This window comes from Geotrypetes seraphini, chromosome 17 (assembly GCF_902459505.1).
Source record: "Geotrypetes seraphini chromosome 17, aGeoSer1.1, whole genome shotgun sequence".
Taxonomy (NCBI): Eukaryota; Metazoa; Chordata; class Amphibia; order Gymnophiona; family Dermophiidae; genus Geotrypetes; species Geotrypetes seraphini.
Genome location: NC_047100.1, coordinates 47,752,922 through 47,772,564, shown reverse-complemented (window position 1 = coordinate 47,772,564; position 19,643 = coordinate 47,752,922). Strand labels below are relative to the sequence as shown.

The 19,643-nt window shown below is 43.8% G+C and overlaps 1 protein-coding gene across 3 annotated transcripts in view; it reads right to left on the bottom strand.

The window, feature by feature from the left end:
* Positions 1 to 597: 597 nt before the first annotated feature.
* CDHR4 (cadherin related family member 4) overlaps positions 598 to 19,643 on the bottom strand; it is a 99,204-nt gene continuing 80,158 nt past the window's right edge. For all 3 annotated transcript variants that reach the window (XM_033926437.1, XM_033926435.1, XM_033926436.1), the window contains 4 exons: positions 18,196 to 18,252; positions 5,728 to 5,818; positions 2,169 to 2,196; positions 598 to 1,175 (listed from right to left, as the gene is read on the bottom strand). In XM_033926437.1, the coding sequence (XP_033782328.1) occupies positions 1,120 to 1,175; positions 2,169 to 2,196; positions 5,728 to 5,818; positions 18,196 to 18,252 (232 nt within the window). In that variant the 3' untranslated portion in view covers positions 598 to 1,119. The remainder of the gene's footprint in view (positions 1,176 to 2,168; positions 2,197 to 5,727; positions 5,819 to 18,195; positions 18,253 to 19,643) is intronic.

Genomic DNA, 19,643 nt, shown 5'->3' with positions numbered 1-19,643 from the left:
TCCAGCCCATCACTTTGGGGCCCATCCCGAGGGCACTCAGTTTATTTATTCGACGTCTGTATGGAATACTGTCAAAGGCTCACCCCTGAGGACCATTTTTGATATATTTACATATATTTTTATTTTCTTCTTTTTTATTTCTTTTTGAATGCTACATTGACTCTTCTTTAATAAAGATCAGTTTCACACCTTGTAAAAAAACCCAAAACAAAATAACCTAACTTGTCTCTTCTTTGATATTTCAGGGTCACGGACTATAAAGTCCACCTGGTATTGTCCTAGGTTCCAAATGCTGAAGTTGCCATCCAAGCTCACTCTAGCCCAGGGGTGTCCAATGTCGGTCCTCGAGGGCCGCAATCCAGTCGGGTTTTCAGGATTTCCCCAATGAATATGTATGAGATCTATTAGCATACAATGAAAGCAGTGCATGCAAATAGACCTCATGTATATTCATTGGGGAAATCCTGAAAATCCGACTGGACTGCGGCCCTCGAGGACCGACATTGGACACCCCTGCTCTAGCCTATCCACCCATCCTGTTTGCAGGATATCTACCGTAAAGTCTGGCCAGTAACGTCCTCACGTTCCAAGTTACTGGAATTCCCATTGATGCCCTCCCCAGCCCATCCTACACCAAATCACCCAATTTATCCCAAGCTTTCTTTAATTTAGGCACTGTCTTAGTCTCCATCACCTCCACCAGGTGGTCGTTGCATGAATTCACCAACCTTGCCGTGGAGAAGTACTTTCTCAGGTTACTTCTGAGTCTGTCCTTTTACCTTCATCCTATGCCTCCTCTGACATAGTTGAACATGCAGCCTTCAGAAATAATTACAGCGTGCAGCACACTTGATTAAAAATGTGGTGTACTCTGGGTATGTTTTGGAAATACATTTTTGGGATATCTATTACGTTAAGGTTTATCTCATTCTCACCTATGCAGCACAGCCTTTTGGAATAAGTTTTCAGTGAAAAAGCTACCCATTTCTCCTGGGTCCCATAATAGCCTCAGTCCTGAAAGTGTTACTTGTCATGGAATGAAATTGGAACTTTAATATGAGAAAAATGACAGAAAAGCCAATTTCTGTGTCATAGCAGATTTGAACAAGATACAAGGTGTTAGATCCAGCGACGTTCTCCAGTTCTGCTGTTAAACAGGTAATCTCTTCCTGAAACTATAGAGAGGAAGCAACATGTCACTCCAGCGACCGCATAAAGTCATCATATCCCATTTGCCACAGAGATTTCTAATTATAGAAATAGACCACATCTATGCCATTGAATCCTAACTACAAATGGTTATTAAGACCGTGTGAGTCGCTATGGGCTGATTTTTTTTTTTTTGTCCAATTTTAAAATGGTGATCAATGTTTCAACAAGTTCGCATGCAAATGAGTTTTGTGGAGGTTCACTGTAATCCTATCTGATTGGTTGTCGAGAAAGGGACTCTCATACATGCACAGAACAGGCAGGGGAAGCCCCGAAGCAGCCTTCTGCCACTCAGCTATTTGGGATAGGAATTTTTTTTTTTTTAAATGGCACAGACGTTGTGCATGTGTTACACACTGCACAATGCTTGTCCCCATTAAAAAAAACATAGTGCTGCCCCCCCCCTCCCGATGACGACCGCTCCCCCAATGATGGCCCCTGAAAAAATGGGAGGAGGGATGCCCACTCCCTTCTGCCTCGGAAACCCATACCCCCATGCTCCCGAATCCCACCGCGCTCCCAACCCTCCTACGACCGGAGCTCAAGGCAGCCATTTCCTGTGAGCGATCTGCACGGGGCAGGAGCGTGGGAAGATCGCTCCTGCCCGAAAACCCGCTAGACCACCAGGTAAGGCTTAAGGGGGGGCTTACAGGGCTTAAAATAGCCGGGGGGGGAAGTGGGGGTTAGGGGCAGAACCGGCCCGAATATTATTTGCGGTTTTTAAATATTTGCGGGCCGGCTCTGCCCCTAACCACCATGGATATGGAGGGAGAAGTGTATATTTCAGTCATATCTTCCCTTAGTCATCTCTTTTCCAAGCTGAAGAGCCCTAACCTCTTTAGTCTTTCCTCATACTGGAGGAACTCCATCTTGGTCACTCTTCTTTGAACCTTTTCTAATTCCGCTATATCTTTTTTAAGATAAGGCAACCAGTTCTGGTAACTATGAATTAAACTCACCTGGATCCTGGGCTCTGCCATCAAATTGCTGGGGAGAAAAGGAAAGACCTCAGTTATTTTTAGTAGCTCGTCAGTTTTTTTACCACATGAAGAACATTTATCCAAGTTAAGAGCTATTCTTGAAAGTGAATTTAGGATAGGAGAGAAAAACAATGTCTGCCTGCTGTTTTGACCTGCTCCTCATTAACTGTTTCCACAAATAACAAGTCAAAGTGAACACGTCTGGTTTTTTTACATATACAAAATTTGCATTATCTACTTTTCATAGGGAGAGAATGTGTTGTGCAAGGGTGGAATATTTTTACTTCAGTTATCCCAAGGAAAAGTTAAATGACTTTTTGCACATTAAAAAAAACAACAAAAGAAGGGGGAAGAGGAAGCCTTCACACAGCGACAGTTAACTTCCAAACAATGACATGAGGAAGGGAACCTGCATAGAGCAACAGTTGCAACCTAAACAAGATAAGGGCAAGAGATTACCTGCATACAATGGCTGTTATGGGCCTGGCCACTTTACTTGACACACTAAATGGACTATACTGGTCTTTTCTTAAACACTGACTACCATGACACTCGAGGAACGCAGAGAGAGGCGAGACATGATCGAGACGTTCAAGTATCTCACGGGTCGCATCGAAGTGGAAGAAGATATCTTCCTTCTCATGGGTCCCACGGCAACCAGGGGGCACCCGTGGAAAATCAGGAAATTCTTTTTCACTGAGAGAGTGGTTGACCGCTGGAATAATCTTCCACTTCAGGTCACTGAGGCCAGCAGCGTGCCTGATTTTAAGGCCAAATGGGATAGATACGTGGGATCTATTCACTGAGTTAGGTGGGGAAGGGTCATTGCGGTGGGCAGACTGGATGGGCCGTGGCCCTTATCTGCCGTCTATTTCTATGTTTCTATGAATTCTTTCTGGATATTCAATGCTGGGTTACGTCTAGGTCTTGGCATCGAATATCCAAGGTTAACGTGGCATGTACTATCCATTGGGTTTTTGTGGGCCCCAGATGAATATTGAGAGTATTCGGCTAAGTCCTGATCTATCCTATGATTCTGATTCATCCCGCCCACCTCCTAGAAGATCAAGAACTCTTTCCAATCCCTCCTCCTTCCCTCCCTCCCACCCACCCCTCTGGAGCATGAAGAATTCCTCCCCTACTGATTCCCTGGAACATCAAAAATTCACCCCTCCTGGATCCCTCCCCCCCAGGTCTACCTGCCCAACCCTGGTGGTCTAGTGGGGATTGGGCAGGAGTGATGCCCGCTCACTCCAGCCTGTCACAGCTGCCCCTTTAAAATGGCTGCTGCAACCTGTAATGGCAACTTTGTGGTACTACCGACAAAAAGTTCTATTCTGCTTTGAAAAACAAAACAAAAAAAAATATTATTATTTTTTTTAAATTGCCTGACAAAAAAAAAAAAAATTGGCCTCCAGCAAAATAATTTTAAGTCTCTTGGCTTCTCCTCTAGTCTCCATATCTCCCCAACTCGCTTTCTTCAGATCAGGATCCTCCAGGTTAGGAGAAATTCCCAGTCAAACTTGCCATTCAGGTGCTTTTCAAAATGTGAAAGGGATAATATGAGTTGATTGAGGAAACCAATAATAAGCGCTTATTTTTTTCCCATTTTTATAATTGCACATTCAAAAATATATAAGAGATGGGTAAAAATATATTCACAAAAAACACGGGTTACAACTTTACAAGAAACTACTGTATCTACAATTACGGATAGTTTTATTTGTTCATAGATCTCTTGATAGATGAGAGAATATGTTAAAGATAAAGAATTTAAGGTTTTTAAACTTTCCTTATCATAGATTACTAGAACCAGAGAAAATATCATAAAAATTCTTAAAATTGAAGAGGCAGCTAATTTGAAATTTGTAAATTGATATGTGTATATTCCAAAAATTCAGACTAGGGGAAGAAGATAAGTTAACTGAATTCCTGGAAACGTCACAAGATATTATCAATAGCAGAGCCACTCTTCTGGCTACCTTGGAATCTGAATTAAGGAAATCAAGAATTCTAAAACAATATTTTTCATAGAAAGATGATAATTTTGTGGACAGAAAATCCTTGTTTTTCCTCATGTATCTAGAGCAGTGGTTCCCAACCACTAGCCAGTCTGGTTTTAGGGATAGCCCTAATGAATATACATGAGAAAGATTTGCATATAATGGAGGTGACGGGCATGTAAATCTACCCTATGCAGATTCATTAGGGCTATCCTGAAAACCCGACTGGCTGGTGGTCCTCCAGGACAGGGTTGGGAACCACGTATCTAGAGCAACACAATTGTTGAGAAAACAGTTCTTAGGATATAACTCTCAAGTATTGTCTCTAGGAGTAACTTGTTTTCTTCGTTTTCCTTATAATCAAGAGGGATGTGTCTGAAGAGCCACTGAAAAGTTCTCAGCCCATCCAACAAAGTTGGGGCAGACTCCATCGTGGGCTATACATTTAGTCCAGCAGTTTTCCACTTTTTTCCGTTCTGTATTTTTTCGACAGAATCGAAAAAGTGGAAAATCACTAGACTAAGGGAGAAATTCTGTATAGGATGCCGATCTCAGTAGCCGCTTAAAATCGCACACCGGTGTCCTCTACAGAATTGCATCTGTCCTAATAGACAGAAGCCTAGCCCCGCCTAACCACTACGATTCTATAACAGGTGCCCATGCCATATGTGCCGGTTAGAAAATCGCACCTGATCCCTTGCCATCACCTGATCGTGACAAGGGAATCTCCTTGCTGTGATCAGCTAAGTGGAAGCAGCAGAGAACCCCTACATACTGTCCATGGCAGAAGGGATACCCACTCCCTCCTGCTGCTGTCCCCATTGATCTCCCAAACCCCAAACACTCCCCAACATCCACTCGACATTTGTTGACACTCCCCAACACCCACCCAACATTCCCCAACACCCCCCGACACTCACCCACACCCCAACATCCCCCCTGACAAATCCCAAACACTTCCCCGGTACCTTTAGGAGAAAGCCGGCAAGAGGGATGCCCACTCCCTTCTGTTGACAGTCCCACCTCTTTCAAAATGGGATTCTGGGATGCACCAGGGAGGGGCCTAAGACTGATTGGTTCAGATGCGTAAGGCCTCCTTCGCAGCAGATACAGGAGGTGGGGCCTTAGGCATCTGAACCAATCAGTCTTAGGCCCCTCCCTGGTGCATCCCAGAATACACCGGGAAAGGGAAGGTCCACTATTTTAGAAGAGGCGGGCCTGCTGGCAGGAAGAATGGGCATCCCTCTTGCTGGCCATCTCCTAAAGGCACGGGAGATATCAGGGGGGATGTTGGGGTATGAGGGAGTCACCGCACAGTGTCAACGAGCAGGACTGCCCCAGAAGTCTTAATTCTGCAGTAGTGTGGCAGCTGCCGGAAGATTTAAAATTATAGCGACTGGGAGGAGGTGGGTGGGGGAGTAAAGCCATAACTGACTTTGACTGCCAATTTTTGGGGAGGCCATGGCCCCTGTGGCCTTCCCCATTCCGACACCTATGTAAGTTGCATATAATCAAAGACCATGAATTTTCATTACCAGGCTAAGTGGGCTCAAAGGAATAGGTTCCTTTTGGTTCATATTCGGTTGCTGTTCTTTTGCCACGTGCGCTTCAATGTCTGGAACATTTCTGTTGAGATAAGCAAAGTTAACTTTCTTCCAAGCCAGTGAAAAGACCATTCCTAGAACTTGAGCATCATCCCTTTCATGGCCCTGGAAAGGTAAGGAAGGGGGGATTTATATCTCTGAGAACAACTGAAGAGAACATGCAATGTATCAGTTTAAGAAGATGCCCAAGAGAGTGGAGATCTCGCCACTGGAGTGGAGTAAAATCCCAAGTAAGTGAAGTCATTTCTGTGGGTGAAGTTTAATCCAGGGCTGCGGAGTTGGTGCACCAAACTTTTGACTCCAGTTCCAACTTCAACTCTGACATCTACTGATTTTAGGCTTTAATTTTTTTTTGTTCTGGATCTAAAGTACTGGTATAACTGGTATAACTTTAGATCCAGAGCAAAGATATGTATATCATATATAGAGTCTCGGATTCAACTCTGGACACCTTGAGAGGCAGACTGGATGGATTGCGCAGGTTTTTATCAGCTGATTTTTACTATGTTGCTATGTATAAATGTTACATGTCAAAGAGACAGTCTGCAATACAACAAACCCACGATAACAGCACAGCAAAAGGAAACAGTGGGAATGGGACAATGGACTCTCCAAACAAAAGGCCAAAGAAGGATATACATAAAATATATTTATTATGTCCATTCACAATGAGTAAGACCCAACTCCTACTTCAGGGGTCATATGTACTGAACTGAGGCATGCAGAATGAAACAAGACACGGTGTATCCTGGAGTAAAAACCAGTGTATATCACAAAAGTTCACACAAAAGACTGTGGTGTAAACATATAAACAAAAAAACCTTTTTCTCTCTCTATTAGGTCCTAGATCACACTCGCTGTCTAACACTGGCTCTGGCAGGATACACATTTCAGATCTGACATATTGTAATCACAAAATAGAAAATAAAATTATTTTTTCTGCCTTTTGTTGTCTGGTCATTTTATTATTCAGGCTCTGGTTTCTGTTTGTCTTCTGTTAACTCACTCACCAGGGTTTCCTGCCCATTTGACGTTTTCTTCTTTCTCCATGCTCACCATCCATCTTCCATCTCTGTACCTTCCCTTCCACTGCCATATGCAATATTTCTGTTTCTTTCCCACTTGTCTAACAATTCTCTCTCTCTCTCTCCCTGGCTTGTGCCCTGGGTCTCACCTCTCTATTCCCCTCCATACAGCATCTCTCTCTTCCTCACCTTCGTTATCATGTACAACATGTCTTTCTCTCCTCATGCACCATCTCTCCCTGCCCTCCACTCTATGTCCAACGTTTCTCCTCTCCTCCATGTATCCAGAGATTCAAGACAAAGTTAGACAAGTTCCTGCTGAACAAGGACGAATGCTGATAGGGCTAGTCTCAGTTAGGGCGCTGGTCTTTGACCAGAGGGCCGCCGTGTGAGTGGACTGCTGGGCATGATGACCCAGCAGCGGCAATTCTTATGTTCTTAAGGGAAATATGTTCTTTGTTTCTTAAAATGAGGAAAATTGTGCCAAGGGAGTTTAAGAAGTGTTTGAAACTGTGTACTAAGTGACTGTAGGCCTGGCAATTGCAAGTTCTCAACGAATATGCAGTGTATTATTTTCTAATTAAGGACCTCTGCTCCCTGCTAGACATTTTCAAAGCAGATAATGCCAATGATAAAATTACATCCGAGTTCTAACTGAGTGTCAGCCACTGAATGAACTTCCAGCATCAAGGTCAGATGACATGACAGGGGTGGTCCTGTCTTTATAGCTGTAATACAGAGTTTGACAGACTCCTGTCATTTAATCTTCAGACTGTGGCAATGAACTATTCCCTAAATTTGCTCCTTAGCAAGAAACTGTTTGTGGCCCACTTAGTTGATGCAACTTCTGACCAGTTTTGAATCAGGAACTTCTTGCCCAGGATAAGTTCTGAGGGCAAATGGGCTTTAGCCACCGTGGAACCAAAATCGGCCACGTTCTTCACATTAGTGAGGTCATAAGACTTTTGGAGCTGGAGTTTCAAGAACTGCAACATCAGTGATGTACAATGGAGATTCGGAGAGTTTTCCCAAATCAGGATGTCAGGAAGAGAGTGATAGGTTTACCTTATCTCCAGAGTTGTATAAAAAGGTATCTCTGAGGATCCAAAAGCTCTTTGAGCACCTCATCAGATCCAAGCTGGTACTTGACCACTTCAGTTCACTCCTCTAGACCTGCAGTGTCCCCAAGGAGACAGGGGAAAATCTTCTCCACTATCAGGTTGTCTGCAGCTCTACTACTGCTAGCGGGTGATTCAAGAGACATAACTTCAGGCCTGTATGTTTACTCTGAAGTAGAGAATGACATAGGGACAAATTTGTCCCCATTCCTGCAGGAACTCAATTTCTCCGTCCCATCCCCATGAATTTTGTTGCTGGCCTTGTCCCTGCCCCATTACTGTAAGTTCAGCCGTAACTGCACAAACCTCAAACATTTATGATTTTAAAGTGTTTGAGGCTTGTGTCGAAGAGGATAGAGCTTGCAGGAACAGGGCAAGGACAGGAAAAGAACTCGCTGGGATGGGAAAATGAGTTCCCGTGTCATTCTCTACTCTGAAGATAAGTGTTCTCACAATAACATAGAGAAGTGTTTATTGTATTTTTCTGAGCTTCCTAATATGGGTGCGTAAGTCCCACAATCTAATTACCTCTGTTTTTGTCTTTGGCTGCCACTTGCTTTTATTTTTATACTTATTGGCCTGTTTCATTGCTTGTCAGTGTTATTCAAAGGCCTTACAACTCGCGTTTGCATAGTTAAAGGGGCCGTAGCCTAATAATCCTGGTAACCTCATCATACTTGGCTCACGTAAGAACATAAGAAGAGCCTTACTGGGTCTTTAAACATAATGGGGAAGGATTTATTTTAAATAGGAGTATATATTTGGCTGTCCCTTTGTTCAGTGTCCCATAGGAGGCGCTGTCTATTTTTTTTTTTTGCTTCTACAGTCCAATTAACAGAGGTAGTGAATGGACCTGTTGCTCAGAGTTGGATCAATTTCAGTGTTTGGCAGTAGAAGGAATAATAATTCTTAAAACTCCTGTGCTGAGACATAATGAGATAATATACAGAGTAATTACCTTACTATGCTGGGGGGGGGGGTGGTGACAAAGTATTTACCTTGCAAAAGAATCTGAGAGTTTCTGAGCAAAATGTATGGTTAGCGAAGGTGATACAGACTGAAAATGTATAGGACACTCTAATTCAAGGGTTTTAATTGTTCCAAGTGCAAACAAAGTACTGGCAACTCAGAAATACCTGCCTGAACTTACAGCAGTTCTTCCTCACGTCGGAGGCAATGAAGGAGGAAGCCAAACATCAGAGTGAAAGAGCCCCACAAGCAATAGGAAGTGAAACCTCCCAGGGAACTGAAACTTCAGTCAAAAGTGCACACCAAATAATAAAAAATGCACTTATTGGACTGAAGCCAGAACTGTCACTAGGGCGACCAGGTTACCCAGTCCAAAAGGGGGTTCATAGTCATTTGCGTGCGGGACTACGGTGCGCCGACATTGCAACGCAGACAAATCGGCACAAGACCCTTTGTGTGTGGCGTAGTGGTTAAAGCTACAGCCTCAGCACCCTGGGGTTGTGGGTTCAAACCCCACGCTGCTCCTTGTGACCTTGGGCAAGTCACTTAATCCCCCCATTGCCCCAGGTACATTAGGTAGATTGTGAGCCCCCCGGGACAGACAGGGAAAAATGATTGAGTACCTGAATAAATTCATGTAAACCGTTCTGAACTCCCCTGGGAGAACGGTATAGAAAATTGAATAAATAAATAAAAATACTTTTTTTTTTAAAAAACGCACCGCCTAAAAAGTTACTTTTAAAGAGATCTGAAGCGGGGTGTGAATGGGGAACCCCCCTAGTTTACTTCATACTCTTTGCGCTGCCATTTGGGGGGAGGGTTGGGAGGTTGGAACCCTCCATTATAGAGTAAACGTAACTTTTTCTCAGTTGTTTTTTTATTTTATTTTAGGAAAAAGTTAAGTTTTCTCCATAATGAGGGGGGTTGCACCCCCCCCACCCCCCCAATGGCAGCGCAAAGAGTATGAAGTAAAGTGGGGGTTCCCCCTCCACACCCTCTGTCGGGGCTCTTTAAAAGTAACTTTTTAGGCGGCGTGCTGGGGTCTTGCGCCAAATTGTCTGCGCTGCAATGTCAGCACGGCAAAGTCTCACGCGCTTTTGTCCCCTCACCCCAAAAGGGAGATTTTTTGGCCAGTCCTGGATTATGGGGCCTGAAGCACTGAGTTCAATGGAGAGAATCATAGTCTACAAATCTACCCTGCTTTGGGATGAAACTGGTCAAAGTGTCTCCCTTCTGGAATGGGTGACCTGGTCACCTTAGCTGTCAGCTCCCTGCATGAATCCATAAATTAGACGAGTAGATTAACCATTCTTTTTCTTATCCCATGAGTTTTGTCTTAGTCCCTGCAGTCTAAAGCATGCCCAGACTCACAAAATAAAAGTTTTGGCTTGAGTGGAAACCCTGAGAATCCAAAGTAGTAACATCAGTGTGAGATGGAAAACTTGGCAGTACCTGGGCTGAGTGAATTTACCGGAATAGACTGGAAAACCACCTGTGAAGAGACCAGTAAATCTAATGAACCTCGAAAACGGTGTCCCGCACACTTTCTGAAGCCTCGGCACACTAAACTCAGTGCTGCGCCTGGAGGGCATCCAGAAGTACGCGGATGTTCAGCGATGATGTCACGTTCATGCGATGATGTCACATTGACATCTGCGCGTGTGCAGAGCCTGCCATTACTACGCTGGTGAGGCATGAGGCATGTCCTGTAAGCAGTCAGCTGGCACGTCTCGTCCTCGCCAGTGTTTCGCAGCAGACACGGAATCTTGCCGCGGCACACAGTTGCAGGGCGGGGATGGACGGAACTATGTGGGCCTTCGGTCTAGGGGTCTGGATTTTCCGACTGGAAAATCTGGCAACCCTAAGCGAGAGGAAAGGAGGAAAAAAACAGGAGGGGGAGGGGAACCTAAGGAGGTTTCACAGCAGGAGTGATTCTAGGACTTTCTTTTTGCAAGGGGATCCCAGGAGAGGACCCACGAATTAGATGAAATTAGACAGAGAGTAAGAGTGCTTGATGAATGCCTTTCTATTGAACTGGATGTGATTTGTGATTGTAGGGAAAACTGAACCTGTGAACGTAACAACTGCCGACACTGGAAGAAATTGCAAATAGTTGATTTTGAAATCTGCAATCAAGTTAACTAAAGAGCTCCCGTTCATTCAGTTACACCTTAGCCTCTGCCTGATTCTTGAGGAGCAGTTAAGGCAGGGGTCTCAAGGTCCCTCCTTAAGGGCCGCAATCCAGTTGGGTTTTCAGGATTTCCCCCAATGAATATGCATGAGATCTATGTGCATGCACTGCTTTCAATGCATAGTCATTGGGGAAATCCTGAAAACCCGACTGGATTGCGGCCCTCAAGGAGGGACTTTGAGATCCCTGAGTTAAGGGGATGGCTGAGCGTTGTGACTGAGACCCTGGAATTGCAGTCGTCCGGCCTACCGGAAGAAGTCCGGCTCCGGCCCAAGCTCGAGAGAGAGACTGTGTCTGATTTGTCTTATCTTTTTGTGAGTCCTGGTCGCGGGGTACCCCAACTCCAAAGAGCCCGTGGGCTGCACGCAGGCCAAGCCAGGGCTATGTAAAGATCGTTGGTTAGCTCATTTTTCAGATGGGGGCAAGAGACTTAAAAGTATTCTAGTCGATATTCAAAATGAGTTAAACGGCTTGGAGAAGCTCCTGGCCGTTTCAATCACTTAACTGGTTATTGTTGTTGAATATTTGTGACTAGCGCCTGAGCCAAAACAAGCTTACTTGTGGGCATTCCAGAGGGTGGAATTGGTACTTACGTAGTATTCAGCCCTTCACCAAGTATGATAACCACTTAAGTTTGTCTGCATAAAAAGCAGTTCCATTTTTATGCAGGTTCAGCTTCTGCTAAGAACTGAATACAGTAGACTCTCAGTTAACCGGCACCTATGGGGATGATAATAATAATAACTTTATTTTGAATACCGCAATACCAGAAGCAGTTCAGAGCGGTTTACAGAGAAAGAGACTGTACACAGACAGCGCTGTTACAGAGAATATTGTCAATTACATTGGTAGAGTAGTCGGATATGCAATCAAGTTTTATTAGGATTTTATATACCGCCTATCAAGGTTATCTAAGCGGTTTTACAATCAGGTACTCAAGCATTTTCCCTCTCTGTCCCGGTGGGCTCACAATCTAGCTAACGTACCTGGGGCTATGGAGGATTAAGTGACTTGCCCAGGATCACAAGGAGCAACGCGGGGTTTGAACCCACAACCCCAGGGTGCTGAGGCTGTAGATCCAACCACTGCGCCACACACTCCTCCAATAAGTAGATCAGAGATACAACAAGACAAGGAGGAGTCAGAGAAATTTGTCAAAGAGATAGGTTTTGATTGATTTCCTGAAGGCTTGGTAGGAGGGTGTGTTAGAAATGGGGGTGGTTAGATATTTATTCCATTTGCCCACTTGGAATGACAGTGTCCTATCAAGGAATCTCTTGTAGATACAGCCCTTTAGGGAGGGGAAAGCAAACAGGTAGGAGTTACGTGTGCAGGAGGTGCCTGGAAATGCAAAATGGTGTGACAAGTAGATCGGGGATGAACCTGTTATGTTTCTGAAGCAAAGGCAGGCAAATTTGAAGATGACCCTTGCCTCCATTGGCAACCAGTGAAGTTTTATGTAGAACGGGCTTACATGGTCCGACTTTTTGAGATCATAAATGAGGCTGACAACAGTATTCTGTATGATTCTCAGACGTTTGATGGTTTTCTTATAGGATCCCAAGTATATGATATTACAGTAGTCTAAGGTGCTTAAGATTAGTGACTGAACCAGCAATCGAAAGGAAAGGAAGTCAAAATAGTGTTTGATGGTACGGAGTTTCCAGAGGGTGCAAAAGCATTTTTTAATCTGGGCATTGGTATGGTCTTCAAACGTCAGGGTGACTCTTAGGATTTTGATGGTAGAATTGATTGGATAGGTTAGCCCGTTTAATTTCAGAGAGGCATTCGTTAGTTTGTGGTTGGGACTTTCCAGGAAAAGCTTAGTTTTTTGTGGGTTTAATTTTAGTTTGACTTGAGTGGTCCATTGTTCTACCTTGTTGAGAAAGGAGGAAGTGAGTTGTTCAGTCTCTTGTGTCATTAAGGTTATGGGGATGATGATTGTAGTATCATCTGCATAAATGTATGATTTCAGTTTTAAATCGGATAGCAAATGACCCAATGATGCCATGTAGACGTTGAACAGAGAGGGAGAGAGAGGGGAGCCCTGTGGGACTCCGCAGGGGTTAAGCACATAAGCATTGCCTCTGCTGAGTCAGACAATAGGTCTATCACGCCCAGCAGTCCGCTCCCGCGGTGGCCCCCCAGGTCAATGACCTGTAGTGATCTATTACTCTACTATTCTATTACTTTACAGCCTTCTGTACTGCATAATAACCCTCTAATTGTACCCATGGATCCCCTTTTCCTTCATGAACTCGTCCAATCCCCTTTTGAACCCCAAAGTCGTACTCTGCTCTACTACCTGCTCCAGGGTTGGGAAAAGGTTCCATCGCTGTGAACTTGGTAGGTGCGGCTTTTTAAGAAGCCTGTGAACCAGGTTAGTACCTGTCCCGAGATGCCAAAAGAATCGAAGCATCTAATTAGAATGTCATGGTCGACAAGGTCAAAGGCACTGCTTAGTTCGAATTGAAGTACCAGTGCGCTTTTTCCAAGAGAAAACAAATGGAAGAGGTGATCAGTCAACGACGCTAAGACAGTTTCCGTGCTGTAATTTGTGCAAAATCCTGACTGAGAGATGCTGGTTAAATGTAGTTTCTGGTTGCTTGAGAGTTACTATTCAAAATAGGCCTAACACTACACCCTATACTATGCCATATCATAAACTGTTCTGGATATGTGGTAGGCAAAGTGTGAGTGTACTCAGGTATGCCATGTCAAGTTTACACTTGAAATTAATTTTATTTTCATTTTTATTTAAAGTATTATAGTATTTCTTAGATTTTTTTTCTGGTTGCTTGAGAGTTCTGGTTAACAGAGAGTCTACTGTATTGCTCTTAACCACCTAAGTTTCAGTGGCCAACATACAACTGGATAGTCGATGCCAATGGCTGGAAATGGCCCAGCATTGAATATTGGGGAATACAGCCGCAGTGGACATAAAAACACTGACTGCTGCCGGATTGTTCTTAATCCTCTTGTTGTTGGAGTCCAAATCTCCTGACTTAGTTGTGCCTCATCCTCCATTTGATGTTCTTCTGTAAGATTTTGAATCATCCTGTCACAGACAATCGCCCCAAAGGTTTTCATGTCTCTAGACTCACAACTTGTTCTCTGGAAGCATTTGAATAACACTAATGAGTATACTTCCAGTACACAGCTGAGGATGACAGTACGGCCAACGTAATAATAATATTATAAAGGACCCTACGATCTGCTGCTCATAATCTCCTTACTGTTCCCTCATTGAAACATATCAGTATAATGAGGACTACAATTTTTTCCGTTAACGCTCCTTTTCTCTGGAACAGTATCCCTTACTACTTGCGCGAATATACAACACTTATCAATTTTAAGGTACAGCTAAAGACATTCCTTTTCCTTGATGCCTTTGTAACTTAAACTGTCCTTTTAAGGATGGCTTGGATTTAAGAAAGATTTCTACTTACAGTTCACCCTCCTTTTGTTCTTCCCTTTAAGTGTTGTCTTTCTTTCTATCAATTGTAGTTCCAATCCTTTCTTCCCGTTCGTCTTTGTCCGGAAAAATTGTCTTTTCCCTCGGTTTGTTTTGGATTATATTGCATTTTAATTGCCATATTGTTATGGCATTTTTGTACACCGCCTAGAAGGTTCGAGTGGGCGGTATAAAACTTTTTAAATAAACTTGAAACTTTATATACCACAGGACCGTAAAGTTCTATGCTGGACTATTGTAATATTATTCATCTTGTAGGTACTCGGAAAAACCTTCATAGACTACGCATAATTCAGAATGCAGCAGTTAGATTGATTTTCAATTGAAAGAAGTATGGCCATGTTACTGATTTTTATCGTCGACTGCTTTGGCTTCCAGTTGAGGCGCGGGTTAAATTTAAGCTGGGCTGTATTTGTTTTAATGCACTAACTGAGTATCTTAATGGAATCTCTCTTATTATCACAAATTCTAAACATCCTAGGAAAACTCACTCATTGTTTTCTTTCCCTTCTTAAATACAGTCAAACCTTGGTTTGCGAGCATAATTCGTTCCAGAAGCATGCTTGTAAATCAAAGCAAATTTCCCCATAGGAAATAATGGAAACTCAGACGATTTGTTCCACCACCCAAAAACTTTAATACAAAATACTATACGCACTTGTATTGCAAGACCTCACTCATTTAGAACAGTCGCTACACTCCTGCAGCGTCAGAGAGAGACGAACCATCAGCTCCGTTGTGATGTGACGTGTGAATACTGTATGTACTCGTATTACAAGACTTTGCTTGTATATCAAGTTAAAATTTAATCAGATGTTTTGCTTGTCTTGCAAAACGCTTGCAAATCAAGTTACTTGCAATCCAAGGTTTTACTGTTCAAGAAATTTCAGGAACGACTACTATCTTTTCAGGCAGCCTCATGAACTAGGGATTTAACTTATATATTTAAATTCCCAACTTCATATCAACAATTTTGACGTGCCTTAAAAACGTATCTTTTCAGGGAACGCTTCGGAAGTTAGAAATCGGATGTCTAGCCATTTGTATTACTAGTCTTTGTGAACCGCATAGAACTTAATGGTATTTGCAGTATACAAGTGAGTTTTATGTTATGTTATGTTAAAACTTACAAAGCTAAAAGCTCATAACTAAAACCTTAAAAATCAATCATTGTATAAAATTTTGAAATCAGCTAGCTAAGTGCTTCAGGAACAAATATGTTTTTAGGTGTCTCCTAAATTCCTCATAAGTATTAGTAAGCAAAAGCAGTTTTTCCAAATCTTTACCCCTGATACGAAAAAAGATGTTGATAATATTTTTTAAGTTTACATCCTCTAACCGGTGGGGAAACAAAATTCAAGTGTGAGCTTCTCTTGTGTCTATTGGTTGAAAAAGAAAAAAGGTCAGTTATATATTTAAGAGCTAACCCAAATAAAACCTTAAAACAAAAACAGCCAAACTTAAATTTCACACGCGCCTCCATTGTCAGCCAATGCAGAAGTCGATAAGAAGGTGTGACGTGATCGAATTTCTTCAGCACTATCTCGCAAACTTTCCGAAGCCATGGCATACTAAACTGGGGGCTGCGGCTCAAAGGCATCCAGAAATGGGTGGATGCTGACATGATGACATCATGCGCAGTGTGACATCATCACGTCAGCATCCACGCATGCGCGAAGGCCTTAAAGACGGAGCCCTGAGTTGCCAATGGGGGGTGCTGGAAGAGAAGAGGCGTAGAGAGGCACTGGTGCTGGCTGAGTGACTACAGGATACGCCTCTTGCTTTTGGTAGGCCTACCTGCCCAATTCCTGGTGGTCTATTCTTGGTGATCAGAATTGATGTCCCCCTTGCTCCTGACAGGTTTGACTGTCTACTCAAAATGACTAGAGAGGGAAGAAAACCCGGCACTTTGTCGGGTCTTGAAAAGCTTCTGACGTTGGGACGGCATCCGCGAATGTATGGATGCAATGCATGACGTCATCACATCGCATCCGTGCATGCTGTCCCGCCACTTGAACAGCTTAAGGGGGGTAGGGCTGGGGGCATGATGTGGGTGGAACCGAGTGGGCCTGGGGGCATGGCCGTGGGTCCAGATTTTCCTTCCAGAAAATATGCTAACCCTAGGGAGGATGATCCAGGGGGAGAGTTGTGATCTTCTCAGGGTGGTAGGAGGGAGGAAGATCAAAAGGGGGGGGGAGGTTTGGGAAGTACTAGGAGTTGGGAGGTACAATCAGCACACTTTAGGACAAGGCCTGGAAGTTATATGGGTACAACAACTTCCTGTCCCCAATCCCTTCCCCACCACCCTACTGTCCAGAAACTCCATACCCCTCTACCTTCCCATTCCCTTCTCCCATTATGGTTCAGTAATCCCTATCCTCTCTCCCTTCCCCTTCATCCCTATGGTAAATCAGGTCAGTGTCCTCAAAAAAATGCAGCATCAGTGTTCAGCAGGACAGTGGTTTGAAGAGAAGACCAGCAGCAAGAAACACAGCCTACTGGCAGGAGATGTAGCTGCACAAAGTCTGACGTTGTGCTCCTTCTGGGGTTGTGTAGCCAACAAACCACAATTAGCAACCTTTTCAGTTCTGGTGTCTCTGCGCTCTGGAAGTGAAAGCCTGTCAAGCGTGGTTCATTTCCTACAGAATCCAGGAAGCAACATAACATCAAGGCTTACATAGCTGCATCGGTTGCCACCAGGCAGTGTTTCCTGCTACTGATCTGTCCTCCAAACTGCTGCTTTTTGCTTTGACTGGCCTCCCCGACACACCTCCTGGGTGCTTGTCAAATACTAATGTATTGTAACACACTGGTCGAGAACCACTGCTGTATAGGTATGTGGCAGAGGCGTAGCCATGGGTGGGTCTGGCCTGCCAGTCTGGTTTCTGGCCTGACCACCCAGTAGCTACAGGCCATCAGCAGCTGTTTGTTCACGCTGCTGGTGGGTGACCTGGAAACCTTCCCTCTGATGCGTTTGTGTTTTGCATCAGAGGGAAGGCTTCTTGGTCAGCTACCGGCAGCGTGTAGGAACCACTGCAGTGACCTGAAGAAATGGTACACAGGCTGGGGGTAGGGGTGGGATGGATAGGAGGGAGGGAGGGAGGGAGCGAGAGAGAGAGAGAGAGAGAGAAAGAATTTGCTGCACAGGCTGGGGGGGGTGGAAAGGGTGAGAGAGAGAGAATTTGCTGCACAGGCTGGGGGTGTTTGGAAAGGGTGGGAGAGAGAGAATTTGTTACACAGGCTGGGGTGTGTGGGAAGGATGGAGAGAGAGAATTTGCTACATAGGCTGGGGGGCTGGAAAGGGTGGGAGAGAGAATTTGCTGCACAGGCTGGGGGGGGTGGAAAAGGTGGGAGAGAGAGAATCTGCTGCACAGGCTGAGGGGGTGGGGGGAAAGGAGGGAAAGAGAGAGAGATGTCTGCCCACTGTGGGCTCAGGCTTGCCCAAAATTGACTGTCTGGCTATGCCACTGGTATGTGGTTGGAGTAATGTTAGCAGTTACTGTATATTGCTTATTGATAGTTTTACTGTCTGATAGCTTCTCTAATTTAAAACTGTCCAGGCCAGCCAATTTCTAGCAGATTAACCACTTGACTTTTAAGGGATTAAAAAGAAGAGCTTACTTATTCTGTAAGAGGGGCTGGGAAGCTTCCTTTGGGGTTGTCATGCAGTAGGTGGTCCTGGAACAACAAAAAAAAAAAACAGCACATCAGGACAGACTAATCTCGACATATTTAGTTCATTTTTCTTCAATGCCAGCGAGAATCTTTGCTGAGCTTGTGTTAATTTAAGAATAACCAAAGGATGCTGTAATTTTGAGCATCAGGAAGGGAGAACAAACCCAGACAGATTTTGCAGGACCTGGCCTTTTTCTTTTGTTTAATTCATACATCTTTGAGATCTGGAGGATGAACATCTCTTACAGGGATCTACTTTCATTTTATTTTATTTTGATAATGAAATAAAAAAAGAATGACAGTTTAATTTTTCATTGCAAAAATAACAATTATTAGCAGCTAGCCCTGGGCCACCCTGTAGAAAAGGTCTCACCATGGCATGCAAAAGAATTTCTTCCTCAGCAGAGTGTCATCTTCCATCCATTCCAAAGTTCCCTGGCTCCTTGCTCCATGACTTACTATTTGTTGCTCATGTTCAAATGCTTTATTTCACAAAAGCATTGGCTGAACCATCAGTACCATTTTCTTGTATGGTCTTGCATGTGAAAACACAGGAATAGGATAAATCGTGGCTTGAGGAACTGAGTGGTCTGAAACAACGGAGTGAATGTTGTTAGGCCCAGGGCAGGGGCTTTAGTTAACTATGTTGTTGCAAAAGGTGAAATTTAGTCATACCTGTTAATTTCCTTTCCTTTAGTCCAGCTTCTTCATCCTGACTAGCAGATTGCATTCCCCCATCTACCAGCAGAGGGAGGTAGAGAAACTGACTTTTCCCAGTGACCTCACTAGTATAAGGATCTGGTACTCTGTAGAAAACTCCAGTATGCCTCTGCCAAAGCAGTGGAAGGCCTCTTAAATCATACCCATGCCCCATCAGCCACTGCAGCTTAGAACAAATTTAGAACCAAAAACTTGATCTCCTCTCTTTGTTTTTTAACACTACTTGAAAGACAGAGATCCCCATGAGTCCCATCAACTGAAGTCTTCTGAAGTGGGGTCTCAGGATCTTCTGAACTTAACTCAGTGTTAGATGCTGAGTATGCTCCTAAAATCAGTGTTATGTACTTAAACCCTGCTTATTACTGAAAATTGACTCTCATCCTTAATCCCATTCTTTCTTTAATACAGTTGATGACAAAATAAAACAAACCAATAACTTACAGTTGCATTGAGATGGATTAAGGATTCTGGACATATAGAGTGAGTTTGTATCTATGATTAGCCCCTCTCCCAGAGAGAAGAAACATAAGAACATAAGATAGCTTTACTGGGTCAGACCAATGGTCCATCAAGCCCAGTAGCCCGTTCTCATGGTGGCCAATCCAGGTCACTAGTACCTGGCCAAAACCCAAGGAGTAGTAATATTCCATGCTACCAATACAGGGCAAGCAGTG